The following is a 23,711-nucleotide window of genomic DNA, read 5'->3' as shown; positions in this document are numbered from 1 at the left end:
ATGCCTCCTCCTTTAATGACTCCTTTGATCTCCAGTGTCGGACACGTCCCTCCTATCTGTTGCCTCCTGAAGTCTACTTTCAGTGCTTGCTTTGGCAGCTTAACTTCACACTACCTACAACTTTCCCAGTGGGTGTGATTCGTTCACCACCTTGGCTTCATTTGGTAGCTCATGTTCACCTTCGCCTGCATTCACTTCCTAAGGACACTACTCCAGCCTCGATCTATCGCCTTCAGTTTCATGACCTTCGCATGGAAGTTTGCGATAGTACCTTTGTGTACACTGATGACTCTCGGACTGACCGTGGTCTCGGGTGTGCCTTCATCATTGGCGCTGCGGTTTTTCAGTGTCAGCTTCTGGTAGACTGCTCAGTATTTATAGCCGAGCTCTTCTCCCCGTATCAGGCCTCGGAATACATCTGGCGACACAGGCTTTTCAGTTGTGTTCTCTGCTCAGACTCTGATTCTCTCAGTGCGCTTCAAAATATCTCTGCTGTCTACACTGCCCATCCTTTAGTACAACAGGCTCAGGAAAACTGTCACTTGCTCACTCTTGAGGGGATCCACTGTGCAGTGTATGTGGGTTCCTGGTCATGTCGGTCTGCTAGGAAACAAGGCTGCTGATATTACTGCGAAGGCTGCAGTCTTCGTACCTCATCCAACTAGTTCCTATATTCCCTGCGATGATCTCTGTGTTGCTATCAGGTGGTGGTGTCACTTTGGCATAGCCATTGGTCCTTCCTTCATGGGATTAAGCTCAGGATTATTAAGCCTCTCCCAGGGGCTTGGACGACATTCTCACAGCACTCCCACCTGGAGGTCATTTTAACTAGGTTGTGTATAAGGCACTGCCTTTTTAGCCATCACCATTTGTTAAGTGGTGCTCCCCCACCACTTTGTGCACATTACCCCAAAGTTTTAATTGTCTGCCATATTCTGACGGAATGCCCATTTTTTAACTGTTTACATTCCCATAAGAGGAAGTGCCACAATGTGAGCTGTGAACATTTTTTCTTCCTCTGATGTGAAACATGTTCTGTAGTGCACTCGTACTTCTGCTGTTCGCTTGATCTTCTTTATTCCCAGTATTAAAGTACTCAGTGCAATTTGGAATCTGAGGATAAAGAAAGAGAATATACGTAGTACCAATTTTAAAATGACATAAATACTGTAGTCTTAAAGCAAGAAGTTACATTACATTTATGTATAATCTAGAACATAGCTACAGAGGTTTTGTCAGCAACTCGCCTTTCAGATGCCTCACGAAAGCTGATTTTCCTTTCCTTCATTTGATCAAGAGCTTTATTCGAAGTGTCACTGGTGCATTTTCGGTAAGGTCTTGAATCTAGTTCGTGCCTATATCACTGTGGCATTATTTCTGGATTGAAAAAAGTAGTTTTTTTAAATGGAAATACATGTGTACATGTACCCCACTGGTTTTCCAAGTCGACAAGTTTACTAAACTAATCCCACCAATTTTCAGTGTCAAAATTTTTGTGAATTAAATTATGTACTTCGAGAAAATCAAACAATGGAAACTCCAGATAGGAATATCAACGATGTAGGAAAAGATAGATTGGTTACTTCACATGCACGCGCGCAGAAAAAGGCAAGCACATCTCGTGCAACACTACCACCAACTCCAGCATCTTGGGCCAGGATGCAATATGACAGGGGATGCAAGCAACAATCTGGAGGGAAAGGGGGTAGTAGTGTACAGGGGGGGGGAGAGAGATATCAATATTTGTGTCTCTCCACACCTGTACACTACTTTCCTTTCCCTTCCCCACCCTCTCCAGACTGCTGCTTGCTTCCCACATGATGTTGCATGTTCGTAAGGGAAGAATGTTTATCATTAGCTCCTTACCAGTAAGATCGTGACGTACTGAGTCTTCACAAATCCTCCATCATTGTGAGATGATTCTTTGATGAATAAATACATAAATAGTAAATAATTTCATTGCATCAGATTTGCTGTAAATTTGTTCTGTAAAAATTATTTGTCTGTTAGTCAGTCAGCTGCATGTAATTAATTAATTTTGTGTGCTCCTTTTACAGGGTAATATAGAATTCGGTCATCATGACCCGCAGATCTGTCGGTAGCCGAGGCCGGTCCTCACAGGTTAGCCGGCGTCGGCGAGGAGCGCGAAAAATGACGGGCGCCGATTTCACTGAAGAAAATCTTCCGGACGTGGAAGAAGAGGCACACCAGTTGCTTGACATCAGTCAGCTGAAGACTCTGTCGCATGCAGAGCGTGCGGACACTGATGAAAGTGTTTGGGCCATAGCCGTGCAAGTGTTCATTCCGTTTGTTATATCAGGTCTTGGAATGGTGCTTGCTGGGCTTGTACTTGATGAAGTCCAGGTATTATTCTTCTCATACTTTTGCAGACTGTGATGTGTTGGTGAAACTTACCATAGAATTAATGATGGCAGCATTTCTCTGCAGGAAAAATAGCTTCACCTTCCATAGACCATTGAAAACAATGGAAATACTGATTTTTATACATATAGTGTAAGACCATGATAGTTTCTTTTAAACATGGGCATGGTCTTGAATCTTAAATTTATAACAAATTTTGAAAATTTTGTTTTGAAATACCAAAACATTGTATAATTTTACCTCTGTGCAAAATTTTGAAAAGTAAATATGCAGCTTGCTCTTTCATTAAGCTGAATAGTTACTAATCTTGAATATAAAAGTATCTAATATCTTAGAATGCTTTATGAGTTGGCATCCTTTCATCACCTTCTGTAAAATTTAAGAAATGATGTAAAATAGTGGATTTTTAAAGGTTTGCTCTAGTATTGTAGAACTACAGAAATTATAAATATTTTCATGGGTAAGTTAGCTAAATGTTGAATGTTTTTTTTCCAAATTGTAAATCTAATGAACATTTCCAAAGAAGGTGTAATGTTACATCTATCCAGGTACTATGCTTTTCATCCCCCTCTCCCCTCCAATCACCTCCCCCCCCCCCCCCCCCCCCCTCCTTCCTGCCCCCTCTTAATGATAAAAATATTACGTGTATTAGGAACTGATTTCAGTAACTTAAAAGCCAGCTTCTTTGTAAGAAAGATCGGCTGCGTCATGATGCAGATCATAGCATTTCTTGGGTATAGTTTCAATATTAGGCAAAGCAACAAACTTAATACTGCATAATACCAAGGAATTGGCTGAAGCAAATCATGAGGAACAGTCCATATTCTGTACTTGAATTTGATAAATTAGAAAAAAAAAAAAACTGTGGAGTTGCTGTCAGTTTGCACCAGAAAATTCTTTCTCGTCTGCAGAAATCACATTTGGGTTTTCGCTTTTGCAATGAGTTGCCATATTCGCTGAAATCTTGTAAACATGCTCTAATCACAGTGTGATTTCTAGGCTGCGACTTTTTACTTAGACAGTACTCTGATGGAAGGAGTAAAAAGGACTAGAGGAACTCCATTATATGGCATGTAGACATTGCTGCTCTAAATACCAGTAGTATGCAAGATGTGTAGTAGAACTCAGGCTGCAACATGTGCCGCTTCTGAAACTGTGTTGTGCTTTAACCTTTTGGAAATCTTAAAGCTCAAAATAATGAAGACCTCGACTTGGTCAAGGCCATCACTAATTTTCAACTCTAAAATGAGATGTATTATTTTCCACTGCTTTCTTGAAGAGGGAGAAAAAGAAAATGTCTGCCAGATTCTACAATCAGTGGGGACATTTTAGTTACTTGAGGGCACAAAGCGAGACTATGGAAGGTGGGATAACATTCCAATCTAACTGGTAGTAAAGGAAGCACTAACAAAGTTAGTAAAGCGACTGTATTTTCATGGGCACAAATCACTGAAAACTGTACACTGTAAGTGACGAGAAACATTTAATAAACTGAAATACTGAGTAGTCCAAACTCTGTAAAATAATAGGTAATGCATATAAATATTTGCATCCACATACATACTGTGCAAGACACAATGTGATGCGTGTTGGAGGCTAGATTGTACCATTGCTAATCTTTCCCTGTCCTGCTTCACTCGCAAATGGAGCAAGGGAAAAATTACTGTCTGTATGCCTTCGTACGATCCCTGATTTCTATTATCTTGTCTGCGTGGTCCATATGTGAAATGTAACTTGGAGGCAGTATAATCATTTTGCAGTCAGCAGCAAATGCTAGTTCTCTAAATTTTCTCAGTAGTGTTTTGTGAGTGTAATGTTGGCTTTAGACAAAAGGTTGTCATAAGTTGTAGAGGAGGAAGGACGGGAGCAGTTAGAGAAGTTTAGCTTGGGGGGGAGGGTGGTTGGTGTGAATAGTAACAGAGAAAGGGGCGATGAAGGCAGTGATAGAGAAGTGGTGAGTGGATAACAGAATAATTTGCCTTATGGAACTATGTATCATCTGGTCCAGTGTAGCATCATGTTCGTAGAGCTGAAGTCACTTAACATTTGTTATTGGGATGCAGTCAACCAAGACGAAAATTGTTAATTCCTGCTGCTACTGATTTAAGTGTTCTGTTTGTGATGTATATTTGGGATGTAAATTAATTTGTGAATTATATGTCTCATCCTGTTATTTCAGCATTGGGTTGTGTTTAAAGTTGTCTCTGAAGTATTCATCCTCGTTCCGGCACTTCTAGGATTGAAAGGAAATCTGGAAATGACCCTAGCATCAAGACTTTCTACTCATGCAAACCTAGGGAATATGGACAGCCGCCAGAAACAATGGAGCCTAATTGTTGGAAACATGGCCCTTACACAGGTATAATTAAAATTTTAATTTTAACATATATATCACAAAGCTACACATTGCACTTTGTGGTTTGCATTTAGCAAGATTTTTGTGCCAGTAATAGGTGCATGCATAAACAATTGACGTAGATGCTGTAAAGTATTTGTTTTCAACAAGCAGCAGTGAAGAACGCATTGAAGTCGCACTTCTTTTGTTTCTGGAGAGGCGTTGTGGCTTAAATCTTGAAATGTCTAACAACTATTTATAATGTAGTTCAAAGTTTTTAATTGTTTAACTGAGACTGGATTTACAGCATGACTTTTTGCAGACCCTTATATTTATTCATATAGTAAAACCAGCATTTAGGCAATGATCATTTTAGGCAAGGATCCACAGGCTAACTGCTCCGAAATAGCCAAACATGATGTGCATAACATTGACTGGATTTTTTGTTCCCATAACTTTTAAATATGATGTTCTTGACACAATGTTGGATAAACATTACAATAAAACAATGAATCTGTAACTGAAAGATTTGTAGTTTTTGAAAATTGTTGTGTCCTGTTCAAGGTTTGTGTCAGTAGTGTTGTCACTGCTGATTCCTTCCCTCTTTCAAAAAAGTGCTCTCTAATCAACACAAACTTAATTGGTCATGGCTAAAAGTATAGTGCTTGTCACATTTACATATATTGATGGTAGAGAAGCCAACATTATTGGTTTATACTTGAAGGTGTCTATGATTGTAACCCTTCAGGATTACAGTATTGTAAGTATTATTGTAGCTGAAGCCAGGAATACAGGTCAGAAGGTGGGGAAGAGTGAAAATAACAAGTATAAAAGTAGGTGTACAAAGTTCTGTAATGTAAAGAATGTATTCTAAAATGATTCTTTTGTGTAGATACCAGTACATGAAATCTATAGTAGTTTGTCAATCAGTTATTATGCAAATGATAACTATACAAACTACACTGATGCTGAATGGCAAGATTAAACTGAGCACAGAGTGAAACATGGGGCTGCTGTTCATCAGGAAGGTCTGAAAATTACAGTAGATTCACTCACGATAAACAGAATTATAGAGTTTGTTTCAAGCAGAAATCCTACATTGATATCCTGTAAATGACACCAATTTGGAAGCTAATGTGAGTTTTGAAGAGTTGGAAGGTATGCGAACAGTACATATACAGGAGATAAATGTGGTTAATAGAAAATATTTGGTGGTAGCAATGCTATAAAAAAATAGAATGGGAAGAAAAGATGGCTATAATGAACAGATTGCTTTTTTCCACCAAAATTTCAGAATTGCTAATGTTTAGAGTGTTTAGAGAGGGTAATCACCTCAGCATCTCACTAGGTAAAGACTGACAGATTAACTGTAAGCATTGGGAATTTGTGAAAAGAAAGTAAATCTGTCTTTCATTTAGGCTGTACTTTGGCGCTGCTGATCTTTCTTCACAGTGTTATACAGATGCAGTGTTGCATTTGCCCAATGCACTGGTTGCCACATTCACACGAGGTGCTATATATCCCTGATACGTAAAGTTTCAAGTGAGTCCTTTACAGAGCCAAGAAAATCATTTGTCCTCTGCTGTGGTTGGAAGTTGATACTGATGTTATATTTTCCAAGCAACATGACAATCTTGGCCAAGTGTGTCCCTATATAGGGAAGAAAAGTAAATTTCGTATCTCCTTACTCTTCTTCCTAGATTGCTGCATCTTTTATTTCCTTGAACACACTTCTAAGCTGGCCTTCACTCTGTTTATTTTGAAAAATCACGTTCTCAAGACATTTTAGCTTTGTTTTCCATGGCTTGTGCCCATTGACCAGGATTGTTAGCACTTAAAATGAGAGCCAGATAATGGGAGTTTGATACACGTAGGCATAGGTCTGCATGGATCTTCTTCCCACAACCTTCATGGCCTAGTGTACCTTCATCTTTCATGACATCCATTCTCTTCTGGTTCTATTGTGAAGGTAGTGTTCGGATGGATGCTGTTGAAGTGATGCAAAAACTTGTCTAGCACCTCTATACCATGATCTGACACCATACTGGTCATTGTTGTAACAGCAGTAGTGTGTAGGTTTTAGCCAGGCAGTTTGAAGTGCTACCACCTCAAAGTGTTCCATTTAAAAAAATGGTATTCCTAGGGGAAAGGAGAGATTGTGTAACTGCTCCATCTCTTGTTTCATAAAACTCCCATTGTGCTTGAAGTAGGTGGTGGGTATTGCATGTTCAGGCAGTTTTATTCTTTGCTTCTTCAAGATTCTTTGGCACGCCTGGTGCATTACTTCAAACTGCAGTTTTGTGAAAAGTGGTGTTATCCTTCTCTAATCGCATGTGGTGTATGTAGCAAAGATTGTGAAGCTGCATAGGAAACATAGCATCAAAACCATTTTCCAACCTCCATCTAAGATGAAAGATGGTCTTCGTCTGCAAAAGACCCACGAATACTTAAAATAACAGGGATTCGTAGCATCCCATGTGGATGTGGCCTCCAGTGTGTAGGACAAATGCAGTGTTGTGTCTCTAACCCCAAGAGAGCCATCTGAACTAGCTCCTTCTGCTGTGAGGTGATTTTGACCAGTAGATATCCCTGTTGCCAGACTTATCTATTTCCCCGTTTTCTGCCTTGACTTTTTCTGTATCTAATTATCCTGAGATGTGGGAGTAACAGACTACTCCCTCTGTTCTCTTGAGCCCTATCTTTGAGGTGACTGGAGTCTTTTTACCCCTTTTGCTGAAAGACGGTCTTTCTTGGAGGTATTAGGTCAAGACATTTTCATTCCCTCCATTTATGTTAAGGAAGTCATTCTTTGCCTTCCTTTTCTTTTTTTTCTCTGAGAAGTTTCTTCCTCAAAGCCCCAGACAAGAATTTGATCCTGATGTAGTCCAATTTCAGTCAAGTTTTTCATTTTTTGGACTGTATCATGCAATCCAGTTGCTGAAATGGCTTTCATTAGTTCCAAGCCTGATGTTTGTATATTTGAAGTGTCATAAAAGTCGACCAATTTTTGAGCTGTTTCTATTGTTCTTCATTCTGATCCCAGGAGAATTGGGGATATATCAGATGGCGTCCCACACCAGTGTAAGGTTAATTGCTCAAGGAGATTGCCCAGTATCCCTGATGCTGTCTTCATGTCACATCTTACCATGTGCCATGCACTTGTCAGCACATAGTGTCACGCCTTGTGTTGGATACCTGGGGCCTGTGGAAGGGCTATGGAAATGGATGTGGGAATAGATGGGGCACTGCAGGCTGTGCTGTGTCAGGTTTGTTTGCTGAGTGAGACCTGTCCAGCTAGGGAGTTCTTGCCAGTAGCTACACTACTTCTGAAACAGCCCTCAGCTTCATGCAAATCTCTCCACCTGCATGGCCAGTGCTATGATAGGGGGAGTCCCCTGTAGAGATAATTACTCTTTCCATTTGTGCGATTATTCGCAGTTATCAGACCGATATCAATGTTTCCAATTCCTTATACTGTTCTTCACAACACACACACACACACACACACACACACACACACACACACACACACACACACGCGCACACACACATTGTACTGTTTGTCAGAATCATGTGTGTCAATCCAAATGAAGTGGTCCAATAAAAATGAAGTTGGTTGCTTTACCATTTTTAAATATTTTAATTTTTTATATGTGATTACCCTATAATTGAGAAGTTTGAAACAGTTTTTAAAAAAATTTTACCTTTCACCTTTACTAAATGGCGGCCATTTTCGTTTGTAAGTGCGCGACGATGTTTCAGTTTAGAGATGTTAGCAAAAATATGAATATCTCTGCGCTGAGTTAAGTTACAACATTGCAATTGACCGATTTTTTTTAGAAAAGTGTTCTCTACAACATTGTCAATTACACAAAATACCGTAAATTCAAAAGTAACCAGTCAAAATGACCTCCAAAGTTTGATATCCAAATTTTCAAAAATCCACTGTTTAGGCCCAAAAATAAAAAACAAGGAGTGATTTATGAGTGTCAATTTTTTTCCTATAGTTAGATATCGTACACTAGTAGCCACATGTAGAGCAAGAACACTTACAAATGTTTCCTTAATTTTTTATGAATTTTTGAAATTCGAAGATTTTCATTTTTTGTAAAGTTTGGGGTTAGTTATCTCAGATGGGACTGAATATAAAAATATGGTTAATATAAAAATAGTGTTTTTGCAGAGTTTGTACACCTGTATGATAGCAACATACTGTAAAAATTTCAACATTGATATCTGACGATACGAATTTTTGGAAGTGAGGAGTCATATTACTCAAAAACTGATCTTACATCTGTTGCCTATTCATGTGTGATATTGGTGGGATATAATCAAATATTATTGAAGTATGGATTATATACAAAAAATGGACATATCACTGAAATTAGCATTTATATTATTTTGACATACTTAAAATAAATATTTTCAATTAACATCCTTCGAGAAGCGACTGTTCCTGTTAAGAACACTTATTTCTTCAGACAACTTCTGTGATATAGAATAAGACCTCCCAGTTGTTGTGGTAAGTTCAAGCACTGAAAGTTTCCGTAAAACATTTTTCATTGGTATCCAAACTTCGTCACTAGTAGATTTCTTGAATGATGTTCTTGGGCCAGCAGGGTGGTAAAAATGCACAAAAATGTCATTGTTTTCCAAACTTATTCGTTCAACCTCTGCAAGCCACCACTTTCCATCATACACACATGCCACTATGTCATTCAACGTTAAAGACAGAGATGTAATTTTACTGACACAATGATCCTCATAAATTTCAGTTTCTGATGTTACATAGCATCGAACTAAGTTTTCTGCAGTGTCAAGGAATTTGTGGAAATGTCTTGTTCCTTTTATTGCTATACAGTTCTCAAATCTGGTTTGAAGTGTTGTTTTCATATGCAGAACCAGTTCTTCTTTCTTTATCAGAAAATCGGTAATGCCTTTAATATTATCCTTGCAAAAGACATACATGTTCTGTACTGTGAGAATTTGGTCTGTGGTTGGCCTTTGATGGCTGGCTTTACTTACATCACGTTTTGTTGTACCACCTTCTCAATCACGTGCATTTTTACCATGGCAACATGCAGAGAAGTGCCATTCAGCCTCCAACCCAAAGTATACTTTGTGGTTGCACAGATTTGAAAAATTCTTTTTCTTCTTATTCTGACAACCACCTCTATCTGAAAAGCATATCAGCTTCTCAACCTTGGGAAAATTGGCTATTATGTAATTTATTACATACTTCTGAAACAAGTGCAGCCAAAGTGTTGTGCTCCAAGTAGTCACTTAGAATGCAAATTGAAGAACTGCAAACTTCATGTTCTTCATTTTTAAAGAAGAGAATAAATGGATGCACTATTGCCTGGTCATTGACCCAGTGGTACCCTTGCATTGCATCCTGAACCACAAATGTAAAATTTTCTGCAAAATCATTTTAGAATCATAGTGGTGACTCTTGAGTTTTTATAAGTTATCAATTAAAGATTCCAAGTACTGTTAGTGAGATTTAACCACTGTTATCATTTCTGCCCAGTCAGTTATGACAGACTGTTTGAAGGTAATACTGTCTGACATTTCCTCATCATATCCGTGAAACAATTCAATAATGGTTTCCTTACCAGGGCTTTTATTACACAAACTCATCATGCAGTCATAACTGTTAATGTCACAGACCATTAAATCTTGTAACTCTTTGTAGTTAAGATCACTGAGGTTTGCACCCATAATCACCAGTTTGACATTTTGATGATATAAACAAACACATATGGAGTGTGTCACTGAGGATCTAGCCAAAATACACCACTTAGGGCAGAGGTCACAAAATATTGACCTTCCAATTTTGCATTCAGGATGAGAATTTTTGAAAGGTACATTAAGTTCATTTAAATTTGACAGCACTAGTTGTTTATGCTTCATTATCTTAACTCCATTTATAACAACTCTTTTGCAATCTTTGCAACCTGGTCATATTCTACTGTTTTCATCATCTTTAAAAAACTGCTGTATCTTTTTAATTGTTTCTTCACTAATACCTACTCCTTTCTTCTTTCCTAAAACTGGAAGAATGCCTTGCTCTTTCACTAATTTTTGGGTTAGTTTAACCAAACGATGAGAAATGTTGATTTCATGAACTATTTTTTCTCTTGACCATGAGTCAGGGAGTGAACTTAAATTTTTAAAGTTTTCCTCTTTAGATGTCACTGAACATTTAATTTTTAATTTCTCTATTAAGCTCAAATATTCAGCGTCAGATGATGCTGGTGAGAGGTATTCTTCTTCTTTAGAAATAATGTTGGTATCTGTATTATTAAAGCGTGATTCCAAGTCTTTTCGAACTCTGTCTGAAATTTGTTGTACCTTATTTTCAATAGCTGCTTTTCTTTCTCTGCTACTTAATTTTATTATTTTCGAAGCAGGAGATACGTCTAACTTAGAACAAGCAAAATCCAATATGCTAACAGCTTCCTCATTAGGAATATAAATGTCATTAACAAGGTTACGTGATCCTGGTTCTGGATTCACAACAAATATTTTTGAGTAACAATTTGGGCACCGGGAATTTCCAGGAATCACATTACGTTTCACTTGGGAACCTGTTTCACTCTCACATAACCCCCCCAGGAGGTCCACAACTCTCTTGTGGATACGTGCGTAGCGAGCACGGGACCCCGAGCTAATGTGGCCCTCCTTCCTTTCCGGGCTGCATACCTTCCTTTTCCGCATCCTTCCCTATCCCCCATCTTTGCCCCCCCCCCTCCCCTCACCTCTGGCTCTTTCCTTCCCTTTCTCCCCCTCTGGGAGTATGGTTTGTGCCTACGTCCGGAGACGGACGCTCGTAAATGTTACGCATTCTTCGCCTTCTCTGCTTGTATGTCTTCATCCTTCCTTTGTCCTTCTCTTTTCCTTACCTCTTCTCTTTACCCTTTTCTCTGCTGCGGCGTTTGAGACCTCTCTTCTTTCCTTTCCCTTTCCTTGTTTTTCCCTTTCTCTTTCTTCCTCCCTGTGCGTGTCTGAAGGCCGACCCACCATTTTCGTGCGTAGCTGGTGACGGGGTAACGCGTAATTCCCCGCCCCGGGTAGACAGGTAGGACACGTATGTGCCCCCTGGTAACGGCCAGGCCCAGGGAGGGGTGATTACCCGAGCTGATACCTTCCGAAAGTGCAGATTGGTCCCTCCGTCCGTTTGTCGGGAGGTACGACCTGAGGTGTGAACAATCACCTAAGGCGGGAGTGCCCTCGGAGAGGGCCCCCACAAGGGAGGAGCGCGCCATTGGAGACGCCGGTAATCATGGGGATTCTTCCGCAATGGTTTCCTCAACTTCCACTATGTCTGCTCACAAGTGTAAGTTCACTGAGTCTCAGCCACAGACAGTTCTTCCATCGTTGCCACAGTTCCTTGTTGTTTCTCGGTCTGATGAAGGTCATGACTTCTCCACGGTCAACCCGTTCATTATTCAGAAAGGTGTCGACGCAATTGCAGGTCCTGTAAAGTCTTGTTCCAGATTACGGAATGGCACATTGTTGTTAGAAACAGTCAGTGCCCTCCAGGCACAAAAATTTCTTCGTACTTCACTTCTCCACACCTTCCCTGTCCGGGTGGAACCGCACCGTACATTAAATTCCTCGCGTGGAGTCGTTTATACACGATCCCTCGATGGATTGTCTGACGACGAAATTCAGCACTACCTGTCTGACCAGGGCGTAACGGCTGTTCGTAGAGTTATGAAAAGGGTTGACACGAACATCATTCCAACCCGCACTGTCTTCTTGACATTTGACAAAGTTCAACTCCCATCGAAAATCAAAGCAGGCTATGAGATAATTTCCGTTCGCCCTTACGTCCCAAACCTTACGCGTTGCTATCGGTGTCAGCGGTTCAATCACACCAGCCAGTCCTGTTCCAATCCGGCCAAATGTGTTATGTGTGGCAAGGATGCCCATGAGGGTGCTTGTCCACCTCCATCCCCTTGCTGCATCAACTGTATGGGTGACCACGCTGCTTCCTCTCGAGATTGCCCCATTTTTAAAGACGAAAAGCTCATCCAGAAAATCAGAGTGAAGGAAAAGGTGTCGACCTTTGCTGCTCGAAAATTATTCGCCAGTCGACAGCCCACCGTGCCTCAGACAGGAAAATACAGCACTGTCCTTGCTTCTCCTCGGCCAACAAAGGAGGCGGCCACGCAGAATTGCGACATCACCTTTAGTGCCACGGTCTTCAGATCGGCCAGCGCAAAGATCGCCCGTTCAACCTCACCACTTTCACCTGCCCACTCTCTGGCTCACCCTTCGTCGGGTTCTGCTAAATCTCGAGCCCAAAAGTCAGACGCCAAGTCTTCGCAAAAAAGAGCATTCTCGTGAAGAGTTTTTACGTACCGCAACTTCGCAACCATCGGTTCCTCCTTCCTCTAAACATCATTTTTCCAAGAAGGCTACTAAGAAACCCAGTTCATCTCCTTCTCCGCCAAGGCGTGTCCCATCTACAGCACCACCTGGCGGAAATCGCCCTCGGCCGTCTTCTGTGTCGCTGAGGCACACTGCTGGCGGCCGATCAACCAGCCGATCTCTGGTGGCAGGAGCTGCTCCTGAACAACCTATGAATCAGGATCTTCTGCCTTCAGCTGAATGCCTTCCATGCTGTCGGTCGCAAGCTCTGAGCAGTCGTTGAGTTGACGGCAACCTTGGTCACATTCCTCCATTTTCTGTTCACCCTATGTCCATTATCCACTGGAATATCCACAGAATTCGAGCCAATCGGGATGAATTGTCGATCCTCTTACGATCCTACTCGCCGGTCATCTTCTGTCTTCAGGAAACAAAGCTGCGTCCCCATGACCGCTTTGTTCTCCCCCATTTTCAGTCCATCCGATTTGATCTCCCCTCTGTTGAAGGCACTCCAGCCCATGGAGGACTCATTCTTCTCCATGAAACTCTCCATTATCACCCAATCCATTTAAACACTTCCTTCCGAGCTGTCGCTGTCCGTCTTTCCCTTTCTGGGTATACCTTTTCTCTTTGTACTGTATACATTCCATCGTCCACACCAATGGCACAAGCTGACCTCCTTCATCTTCTTGGTCAGCTTCCACCCCCCTATTTGCTGGTTGGGGACTTCAATGCCCACCACCCGCTTTGGGGATCTCCACATCCTTGTCCACGTGGCTCACTATTGCTAGACGTCTTCCACCAAGCGGATCTAGTTTGCCTCAACACTGGGGTCCCTACATTTTTGTCTGCCTCCACGACAAATCTCTCTCATTTGGACCTTTCAGTCTGTACTGTTCCACTAGCTCGGCGCTTCGAATGGTTCGCCCTAGATGATACGCACTCGAGTGACCACTTTCCATGTGTCCTTAGACTGCAGCCTCAACTGCCCTATATGCGCCTGCGACGCTGGAAGTTTGCCCAAGCCAACTGGACACTTTTTTCGTCTCTAGTGACATTCGATGACCGTCACTTTCCCAGCGTCGACGATGAGGTCACACATATTACCGACGTTGTTCTTACAGCTGCAGAACGTTCAATACCATGCACCTCCGAATTGCCCCGGCGCCCCCCAGTTCCTTGGTGGAACGAGGCATGCCGTGACGCAATACGTGAGCGACGACGTGCTCTTCGCGTTTTCCGCCACCATCCTACTTTCCCAACTGTATCCGCTATAAGCAGTTCCATGCGCGATGCCGTCGCGTCATCCGCGATAGCAAGAAGGCAAGCTGGAAATTCTTTATCAGCTCATTTACCACCTTCACTCCCTCCTCGGAAGTTTGGAGTCGGATTTGACGGTTATCAGGCGCGCCTGGTTTCTCCCCAGTCTCTGGGCTCACTGTCGCGCGTGATACGTTAGTGGACCCCGTCACAATTTCTAACTCCTTTGGTAAACACTTTCTGAGATTTCGAGCTCTTCAAATTACCCGCCAGCGTTTCTCCCGAAGAAACGTGCAGCGGAAGTGCAACCTCTTGCTTTCTTCTCTCAAAATCGCGAAAGCTACAATACTGTTTTCTCCATGTGGGAACTCCAACATGCACTCTCTTCTTCTCGCTCCTCCGCCCCAGGACCAGATGGTATCCACATCCAAATGTTGCTGCATTTATCAACTCATAGTCTGCATTACCTCCTTCTCATTTATAATCGAATTCGGATCGACAGTACTTTTCCCAGACGATGGCGGGAAGCTATCGTCGTTCCTGTTCCAAAACCTGGAAAGGACAAACATCTCCCCTCTAGCTATCGCCCCATTTCTCTCATGAGTAGTGTATGTAAGGTTTTGGAGCATATGGTGAATTGCCGTTTAGCTTGGTGGCTGGAGTCCCGCAGTCTTTTAACACCTGCCCAATGCGGATTCCGAAAGCATCGTTCTGCAGTTGACCATCTTGTTTCTCTCTCCACTTATATCATGAACAATTTTCTCCGGAAATGCCAAACAGTAGCAATATTTTTTGATCTGGAGAGAGCATACGATACCTGTTGGAGGACAGGCATCCTCCGCACACTGTTCTCTTGGGGCTTTGGAGGTCAACTGCCCCTTTTTCTTCCCAAATTTATGGCAGAGCGCACATTTAGAGTGCGGGTGAACACTACTCTCTCCCAAGAAAACGGGATACCCCAGGGCTCCGTGCTAAGTGTTGTACTGTTTGCTATTGCCATAAATCCAATTATGGATTGTCTCCTTCCTGATGTCTCGGGCTCCCTCTTTGTGGACGATTTTGCGATCTACTACAGCTCTCAACAGACCAGCCTTCTTGAACGACATCTTCAAGGATGTCTCGATCGCCTCTACTCTTGGAGCACCGAAACCGGCTTCCGTTTTTCTCCCAGTAAGACCGTTTGTGTTAATTTTTGGCGGCGAAAGGAGTTTCTTCCACCCTCCTTACATCTAGGACCTGTCAACCTTCCGTTTTCGGACGTCGCTAAATTCTTGGGTCTTATGTTTGACAGAAAACTTTGCTGGTCCTCCCACATTTCCTATCTTTCGGCTCGCTGTCTGCGATCGCTCAACACCCTCCGTGTCCTGAATGGTACCTCCTGGGGAACGGACCGAGTGGTCCTTCTCCGCTTCTATCGCGCCTTAGTGCGCTTGAAATTGGACTATGGAAGCATAGTCTACTCCTCTGCTCGGCCGTCTATTCTTCGGCGTCTCGACTCTATCCACCACCGTGGATCACGTTTAGTGTCTGGAGCTTTTTACACCAGCCCTGTGGAAAGCCTTTATGCTGAGACTGCTGAACGACCGCTGTCCAATCGGCGAGCAGTCCTTCTGAGTCGTTATGCTAGCCATCTGTCTTCCATGCCTGCTAATCCAGCCCATGACATTTTTTCGACACCTCCTTTGATGTAGGGTATGCAGGCCGCCCCTCCTCCCTCTTACCACTGGGAGTCGGCTTCCGTCAACTGCTCCATTCTCTTCCCTCCCGCTTTCCTAAAACCTTCTTGACAACTTGGGGTACAGCACCGTCTTGGCTCCGTCCCCGGACCTTTGTCAATTTCCCAAGGATGGTACCCCTTCACTTGTTTATCGTCGGGCATTTTCTGCTATATGTGCACAAATGAAGGAAGCCACATTTATTTACACTGATGGCTTGAAAACATCTTTAGGTGTAGGGAGTGCCTATATTGTTGGCGACACCCCAAATCAATTTCGGCTTCCCGACCAGTGTTCGGTTTATACTGCGGAGCTTTACGCTGTTCTCCAGGCTGTCCACTACATCCGCAGGCATCAGCGGATACAGTATGTTATCTGCTCAGATTCTCTCAGCTCTCTCCTCAGTCTCGAAGCTCTTCACCCTGTGCACCCTCTGGTCCACCGGATTCAGGGCTGTCTGCGCTTGTTCCACATGGGGGGCGTCTCGGTGGCGTTCCTCTGGCTCCCGGGACGCGTTGGTATCTGTGGAAATGAGGCGGCCGATATTGCAGCCAAGGCTGCAGTCTCTCTTCTTCGGCCAGCTATTCAATCGATTCCCTTCGCCGATCTACAGAGCGTTTTATGTCGTCGTGTCGTTCTTTTATGGCACACGCATTGGTCGACACTTCCCCATAATAAATTGCGGGATGTGAAAGCTCTTCCTTGTGCTTGGACCTCTTCCTCCCGAACGCGTCGTCGGGAGGAGGTAATTTTAACTAGACTCCGGATAGGGCACTGTCTTTTTAGCCATCGACATCTTTTAAGCGGTGATCCTTCCCCACTCTGTCCCCACTGTTCTCAGCTGTGGACGGTAAGACACCTTTTAATTGAGTGCCCCTATTTTAATCCGTTACGTGCCCGTCTACAGCTGTTGCCTGATATATCGTCAATTTTAGCAGATGACATGCGCTCGGCCGATCGCGTTCTCGAGTTTATTGGTGCCAGTGGGGTGGCGTCGGTCATTTGAGGCTTCCTTTTTTTTTTTTTTTTTTTTTTTTTTTTTTGGGGGGGGGGGGGGGACAACCAACCCCTTTCTGTAGTGGATATTAAGCCTGCCTTCTGCTTTTAGTTTCTCCAATTTTTTGAGTTTCGTTCCCATTGCTGCTGGTTTCCATTTTCGGTTTTTACTGTTTCCTAAGTCACTGACCGGGCGCTAATGACCATAGCAGTTTTGCGCCCTAAAAAAAAAAAAAAACTCTCACATAACAAGGACAAATGTTCAAGTTTTGTTTCCCTCAAACCTTTAATAATAGGCTTTTTTTATGAACTTTAAGGGATCACAGCACTTTCTTCCGAAAATGTGGTTGTACTTCAGAATATATTTCTTCTCATGATACTCGCACACTGATGATACAGAAGAACCATTCGAAATTTAAACGAATTTTGTCTAACTTCATCAAAGTCATTGACATTTTTCAAGTTTTTTGAAATTGAACCATAAACTGTTCTGTGACACACTTCACTTGCTGTCTGTCCAACAGAGCACTGTTCATCCATGTTATTGCATTCCAGTTAATCTCTCAAAATTAATTTCAAATTACACACAGAACAAAGCACATATCACATTCTACACTCTCGATGAAGGATGTACATCCACTCTAACAGAGGTTGTAGAACAGACTGACTACAACATTGCCACACCCAGCAATAATGTACTCCTACAGTGCCACACCCAGCAATAATGTACTTCTTTATTGACGTAAATGGGCATTTTTATTACCATAGAACAAAAGTAAAAGCTCCTATTGTTTAATATTGCATTATTAAAAATAAACTAAATGAATATTGGGTGATAGTGTTAACTAAATAAATGTTACAATTAAATTTTATTACAATGAAACAATAAACCATTTAAATAGGCAACAGCCATAGGATCAGTTGTAGAGTAATGTGAATTATTTCCTCATTTTCAAAAATTCATATCTTTGTTCAGTCATATACCAATGTTGAAATTTGTACAGTATCTTGCTATCATATAGGTGTACAAACTGTGCAAAAATCATATTTGTATATTCAGTCCCACCTGAGATAACTAACCTCAAACTTTACAAGAAATGAAAATTATCAAAGTTCAAAAATTCATTTAAAAAATTAAGGAAACATCTGTAAGTGTTCTTGCTCTATTTGAGGCTATTAGTGTATGATATCTAACTATAGGAAAAAATAGACTCTCATAAATCACTCCTTGTTTGTTATTTTTGGGCCTAAAAAGTGGATTTTTGGAAATTTGGATACCAAACTTTGGAGGTCATTTTGGCCGGTTATTTTTGAATTTAGGGTATTTTGTGTACTAGACAATGTTGTAGAGGACACTTTTCTAAAAACAATCATGTCAATTGCAATGTTGTAACTTAACCCAGTGCAGATATATTCAAATTTTCACTGATGTCTACGGACTGAAAAATCGTCGCATGCCTACAAATGAAAATGGCTGCCATCCAGTAAAGGTGCAAGATAGATTATTGTAAAAAAACTGTTTTGAATTTCTCAAATACATGGCAATCACGTATAAAAAAATTAAAATATTTAAAAATGGTCAAGCAAACATCATGGGACCACTTCATACGCATTCTTTCAGTATGTTCTAATGCTGAGTATGAAAGACAGGAGGTGACCCTTTTAGCACACATTGATGGAACCATAGTTAACTGCAGTGCATTGGACAATACAATTGATTTTGTCACACAATTTGGTGTTATGTATGTGTAGAACCTGCTTTTTCTAGTAACCTGGAGGAGGAATTTTCTCTCTAGGCTCATGTTGTGCCTTATGATGTGGTTTACAGTTCATTTGCCCTGTGGATAGATGAGCTATATTACTTCAGTAATTAAATCATAATATGAGCATAATTCTACTTTAATACTGATTTTGTTCCCCCCCCCCCCCCCTCCCTCCTACACACAGGCACGCACGCACACACACACACACACACACACACACACACACACACACACACACACACACAAACAAACAAGTTTATTGGTGATGGGGATTACTAAAAAAAGTTATTTTTACATAGTTCTCTTCAACAGAAATGGATTTTTCCCACTAAATAGGCAGTTTCTTCATCCCCTTATCAAAAAATAAAGGGCACTCCAGTACTTATTTTATGTTTAGTACTCAATTTCTCTATTAACACAGAATTTTTGTTCTTGTTCCACATCCATCAGAAGCCCACTGGCATCTAAAGTGGAATCTTATTCTATAAATTACTGTCATAAGTTTCAGATGGGCTGAAATTAATTTTAATTAATTATTGAATAACTTCTTAGGAAATTCTATCTCATTCATGACAGAAATTGACATATAAAACAAAGTAGAAAAAGTTAATTACATTAATGGAACTATCTGCAGAACCCTCAGAAATGGAGTAAGAAAGGAAACACTACCAAAGTTCTACAAAATGATGTCTGTACCACGCACAACATATGGCAGTGTTGTGTGGTGGACTCCAACAAAAAGAAATGAACAAAGAATACAGGCATCGGAGATGAGATTCCTAAGAAGAGAAGCTGGGTAAGTACTACCCAACATTAGGGGGAATGCTGATATAAGGGAGGTAATATGAGTAAACAGCTTCATTGAGCAGATTAAAGGATACAGGAACAACTGGAAGGACCACATCAGAAGAATGGAAGACGACAGAATACCAGTATTAGTGATGAATGATTAGGAAGACTGAGGAAAAAATCAATAATAATAATAATAATAACAGTTCTTTGTCAGATTTTAGATTTATAAGATGCAAGATACATATATTAATAATTTTGCCTTTAGATGGTAACTGCAAAAAGTATTCTCTCTCTCTCTCTGCCGGCCGGTGTGGCCGTGCGGTTAAAGGCGCTTCAGTCTGGAACCGCGTGACCGCTGCGGTCGCAGGTTCCAATCCTGCCTCGGGCATGGATGTGTGTGATGTCCTTAGGTTAGTTAGGTTTAATTAGTTCTAAGTTCTAGGCGACTGATGACCTCAGAAGTTAAGTCGCATAGTGCTCAGAGCCATTTTCTCTCTCTCTCTCTCTCTCTCTCTCTCTCTCTCTCTCTCTCTCTCTCTGTGTGTGTGTGTGTGTGTGTGTGTGTGTGTGTGTGTGTGTGTGTGTGTGTGTGTGTGTGTGTGTGTGTGTGTGGGGGGGGGGGGGGGTGGGTGGGTGGGTGGGTGGGTGGGTGGGTGGGTGGGTGGGGGTGCGTGCGCGCGCGCAAGAAAAAGTGGCAAGTGACTAGTATAACTACTAAGAGTTGGATTTTTTTAGAATTTTTGTCTTCTGTTCTACAGGGAAGTGGAAGCCACTATACTTTCAGATTCAAAATTCATGTTACTGACTGATTTTAATTTATGGCAGGAATATAATAAATGGAAGCTGTTGGCCAATGTGAAAGCTGCCAATCAGATAAAATGATGCAGTCCCCACATTTATCATTTTCTAATTCTGTGTGACAACATGCAACCACTTTCACTGGACACTGTAACATGTTCTTTACAACCCAGCTTTATGATCATGTTATATCAACATGTTTAGGCATCTGGTGTATGTGGTGCAAGAACAAAAATTCTGTGTTAATACAAAAGTTGAGCAGTAACTTCCTCAGTTGCAGATATTCGCCTGATCAAATATTGTGACTGTAAACAATGAAACCGTATTATTACTAATATTAACTATGTCCTGCTCCATATCCATTTTCCCCTTGATATGACACGTCTGCATAATTTGGATCACTGTCACTATGGACTATTACCTATCACAATTTCCACTGCACACTAGCAGTGTACTGTCATATCCCACTATTTCCAATGGCTATGCAACATACAAATTATATTTTATTGTTGCAGATTGTTCTTCTGAATACACTTTCTTCAAATTAAACTCAAATCATGTAGTGTCCTCCTTCCTTCATTTTCTGTTATTGGGCACAGCAATTTGGAGGGCAGTAGCCCCCCCCCCCCTCCCGTCCCCCCCCCCCCCCAATTTCTGAACTCTACCTTTTCCTTGTAATAGTAATTTTTGTGCAATTAATAGGCATTGAACATAAACATTTGTCAGTCTTTGTTCAAATTATGTTTTAGATATTTTTGGCATTTTGAGGCTGCATCTTGGTTCATACTGTATCTGCCACTAGAGGAAATTCATGCAATTTATTCTAGTGTGTTATGTTTTGTCTGTATGTCCTACAGCTGGTCATTGGTTTTTCCTCCATTCATGTGAATGGTTTTGCAGTGTGGCCCATGTCTAGGAAATACATATGTGATGTATGTACTTTTGGACATGTCCAAAAGAACAGATGGTATTTTGATCCAGCACCCGATATGAATTAAGATACAAAGGAATTACAGACAGTGGCTGTGGGAGGACATTGATTTAAATCAGTGCCCACTCACAGCCAATGTCTGAAATTTCTGTGTGTCCAGGAAATACGTTGATCAACCTCTTACTTCGTTTGAAGTATGTCATCTGAATTGTGTGTGTGTGTGTGTGTGTGTGTGTGTGTGTGTGTGTGTTTTGGCTGCTGAATAGAACAGTAGCAACACTTGTAAGGTAAAGGTAGAAGCTGGTTTGGTGTGTTTATCTTGAGTTAATATTCAGTAAATGTTCAGATGAAATTTGTAAAATATATCAGCAAGGTATATTCTACAGTAGAGCAAAGTTCAGTTTATACATGTGCCAGTGCACCAGATTGTTCTCAACTTCTCACAGACAATGAGATGGGTTGACATGACTGCCATATTAGCTAGTTTTGATAGTACAAGGAGAAATAAGAGAAATGGGGTACATTAATTGTTGTTTTTAATTTTTATCTTCACTTCCTTTTTTTCTTTCTATCTAAACCAATTTGTGGTATCACTTTTTAACCACCACTGACATAGTCTTCATTTGCAAGCCTGTTGGCATTTCTTTCTGACACTCCTCCAATAGTGTATAATCTTCTGAGCCATCCATAGCATTGGATATGCAGCACTTTTTGAATCCTTTCATAACTGAATCACATGACATTGTACCCCAGGCAGTAATGATCCATTGACCTAACATGAACATGGAGGGTTTCTTTTACTTCTCCCCTGGAGTGAGGGTGTAGTCTCTTTGAAGACACTGCTCACTGTAAAGCTGTCACATGCGAGCCTTAAGATATTTCCACAATTACATCCATTACATGGAGTTGTCAGGTCATGTCACATGAATTATTACCGGGTCTGTGTTGTTCTTTGCCAGCAGATCCATAACTTTCTGGTTCCAAACAATCTTAAAGCAGTCTAGGATCAGATCATTGTTGTCCATACCTTTTCTTGGCATCTACAGACAAGTCCTAGATGCCGTTTTTCTTGCAGTATCCTGTTCCTGTGAAGAATCATGTATGGCTGTATCTTCCTCCCATCAGCTAGTGCATTCACCATTGAGGCATTTTCATTGGCAGAACTTCTTCTAGGAACACTTAAAGGGCCCTTCACATCGACAGTAACGTTTGATGCCATATCAAAATAAACAGGCATCCTGTCAGTGTAGTCCACATGGTGTAGCAAATGGATGTGCCAGTTCCTTAGTTTCATTATGTGATGTTAATAGGCAAGTAGTTCCTCATTATACACCATGGGAAGTTGTTTCTTATTTATTGCTGTTCTGCACCATAACTTAAGTCTTGCCCTCTTCATTGTCCTCATGAACTAACCTGTACTTGCTTTCAATTCTGTGAGGGATGCAGTTGGAAAAATTCGTAATCTCCAACACCTGCATCCAGATATTTCTTGAGCAATCAGGAAGCCTCATTGTTTTTCTCCTGTACATACTGAAAAGCCTCAGAGGTGGAGGTTAGGGTGGGAAATAATTACAGGGCTTAAGTTTCTGCGAGTGAAATGATCAGCTTTCTTGGTTGTCACAAATACTTGGCTGTTTCTTCTCAGTATGCAGCAGTTTTTCAGGTTGTGATTACAGTGGAATTTGAGAACACAGCTCATGTACATTAACTACCTCTATCAACATATGGGAGGAGTGCTGTGCGGTTGGTGCAGTGGATAGCATCTTGGGTTAACGTACAGTAGGTGAAGGCTTCAACTCTGGGTCGAGGCATATTTGTTTTTATTTGCTGAATGTCATCTGCATGGTACGGTATCTCTAGTTAAATCATCATACATAGCTTAATAATGTGTCTTCTGCAACACATTTGCTCTTGCATACTACGAACACAGAAATGGAAGTAGAAACATTTTCACTGGTCAGCTTTTAAAGAATCCTTTTGCATTTCATGGACCCAAAGTGTTTCACATCACTGCATCTACAAAATTTGAAACCTGTTTCTGTGTAGCCTCCCCCAGTGGTGCCATCAATTACTACCAACTATTACTCTTGCCTCGTTCAGGTCCATTACATTTCATTATGGCCATACATTACCAGTAGGGCTAGCAACTTACTTTGCAAATAATTTCCAAACATGTACTATGTAAATTTCAGATACATGTGGCTTAAGAAAAAGGTGTGTACTACAGTATCATGTGGCAGAAAGAAATTGGCAAATAAAACCAAATACGCCTTGACCCAGGATTGAACCCTCAGCCTCCTGCATGCTAACCCAAAACACTGTCCCTGGCACCAACTGCACAGCACTCCTCCTATATGCTG

At 41.4% G+C, this 23,711-nt stretch overlaps 1 protein-coding gene across 6 annotated transcripts in view; it reads left to right on the top strand.

Annotated features, from left to right (window-relative positions):
- Positions 1-23,711, top strand: part of LOC124555520 (solute carrier family 41 member 1-like) — a 65,440-nt gene that overhangs the window by 29,992 nt on the left and 11,737 nt on the right. For all 6 annotated transcript variants that reach the window (XM_047129467.1, XM_047129468.1, XM_047129465.1 and 3 more), the window contains 2 exons: positions 2,058-2,364; positions 4,562-4,741. In XM_047129467.1, the coding sequence (XP_046985423.1) occupies positions 2,080-2,364; positions 4,562-4,741 (465 nt within the window). In that variant the 5' untranslated portion in view covers positions 2,058-2,079. The remainder of the gene's footprint in view (positions 1-2,057; positions 2,365-4,561; positions 4,742-23,711) is intronic.

This window comes from Schistocerca americana, chromosome X (assembly GCF_021461395.2).
Source record: "Schistocerca americana isolate TAMUIC-IGC-003095 chromosome X, iqSchAmer2.1, whole genome shotgun sequence".
Lineage (NCBI taxonomy): Eukaryota > Metazoa > Arthropoda > Insecta > Orthoptera > Acrididae > Schistocerca > Schistocerca americana.
This window is presented reverse-complemented; position numbering and strand designations above follow the sequence as displayed.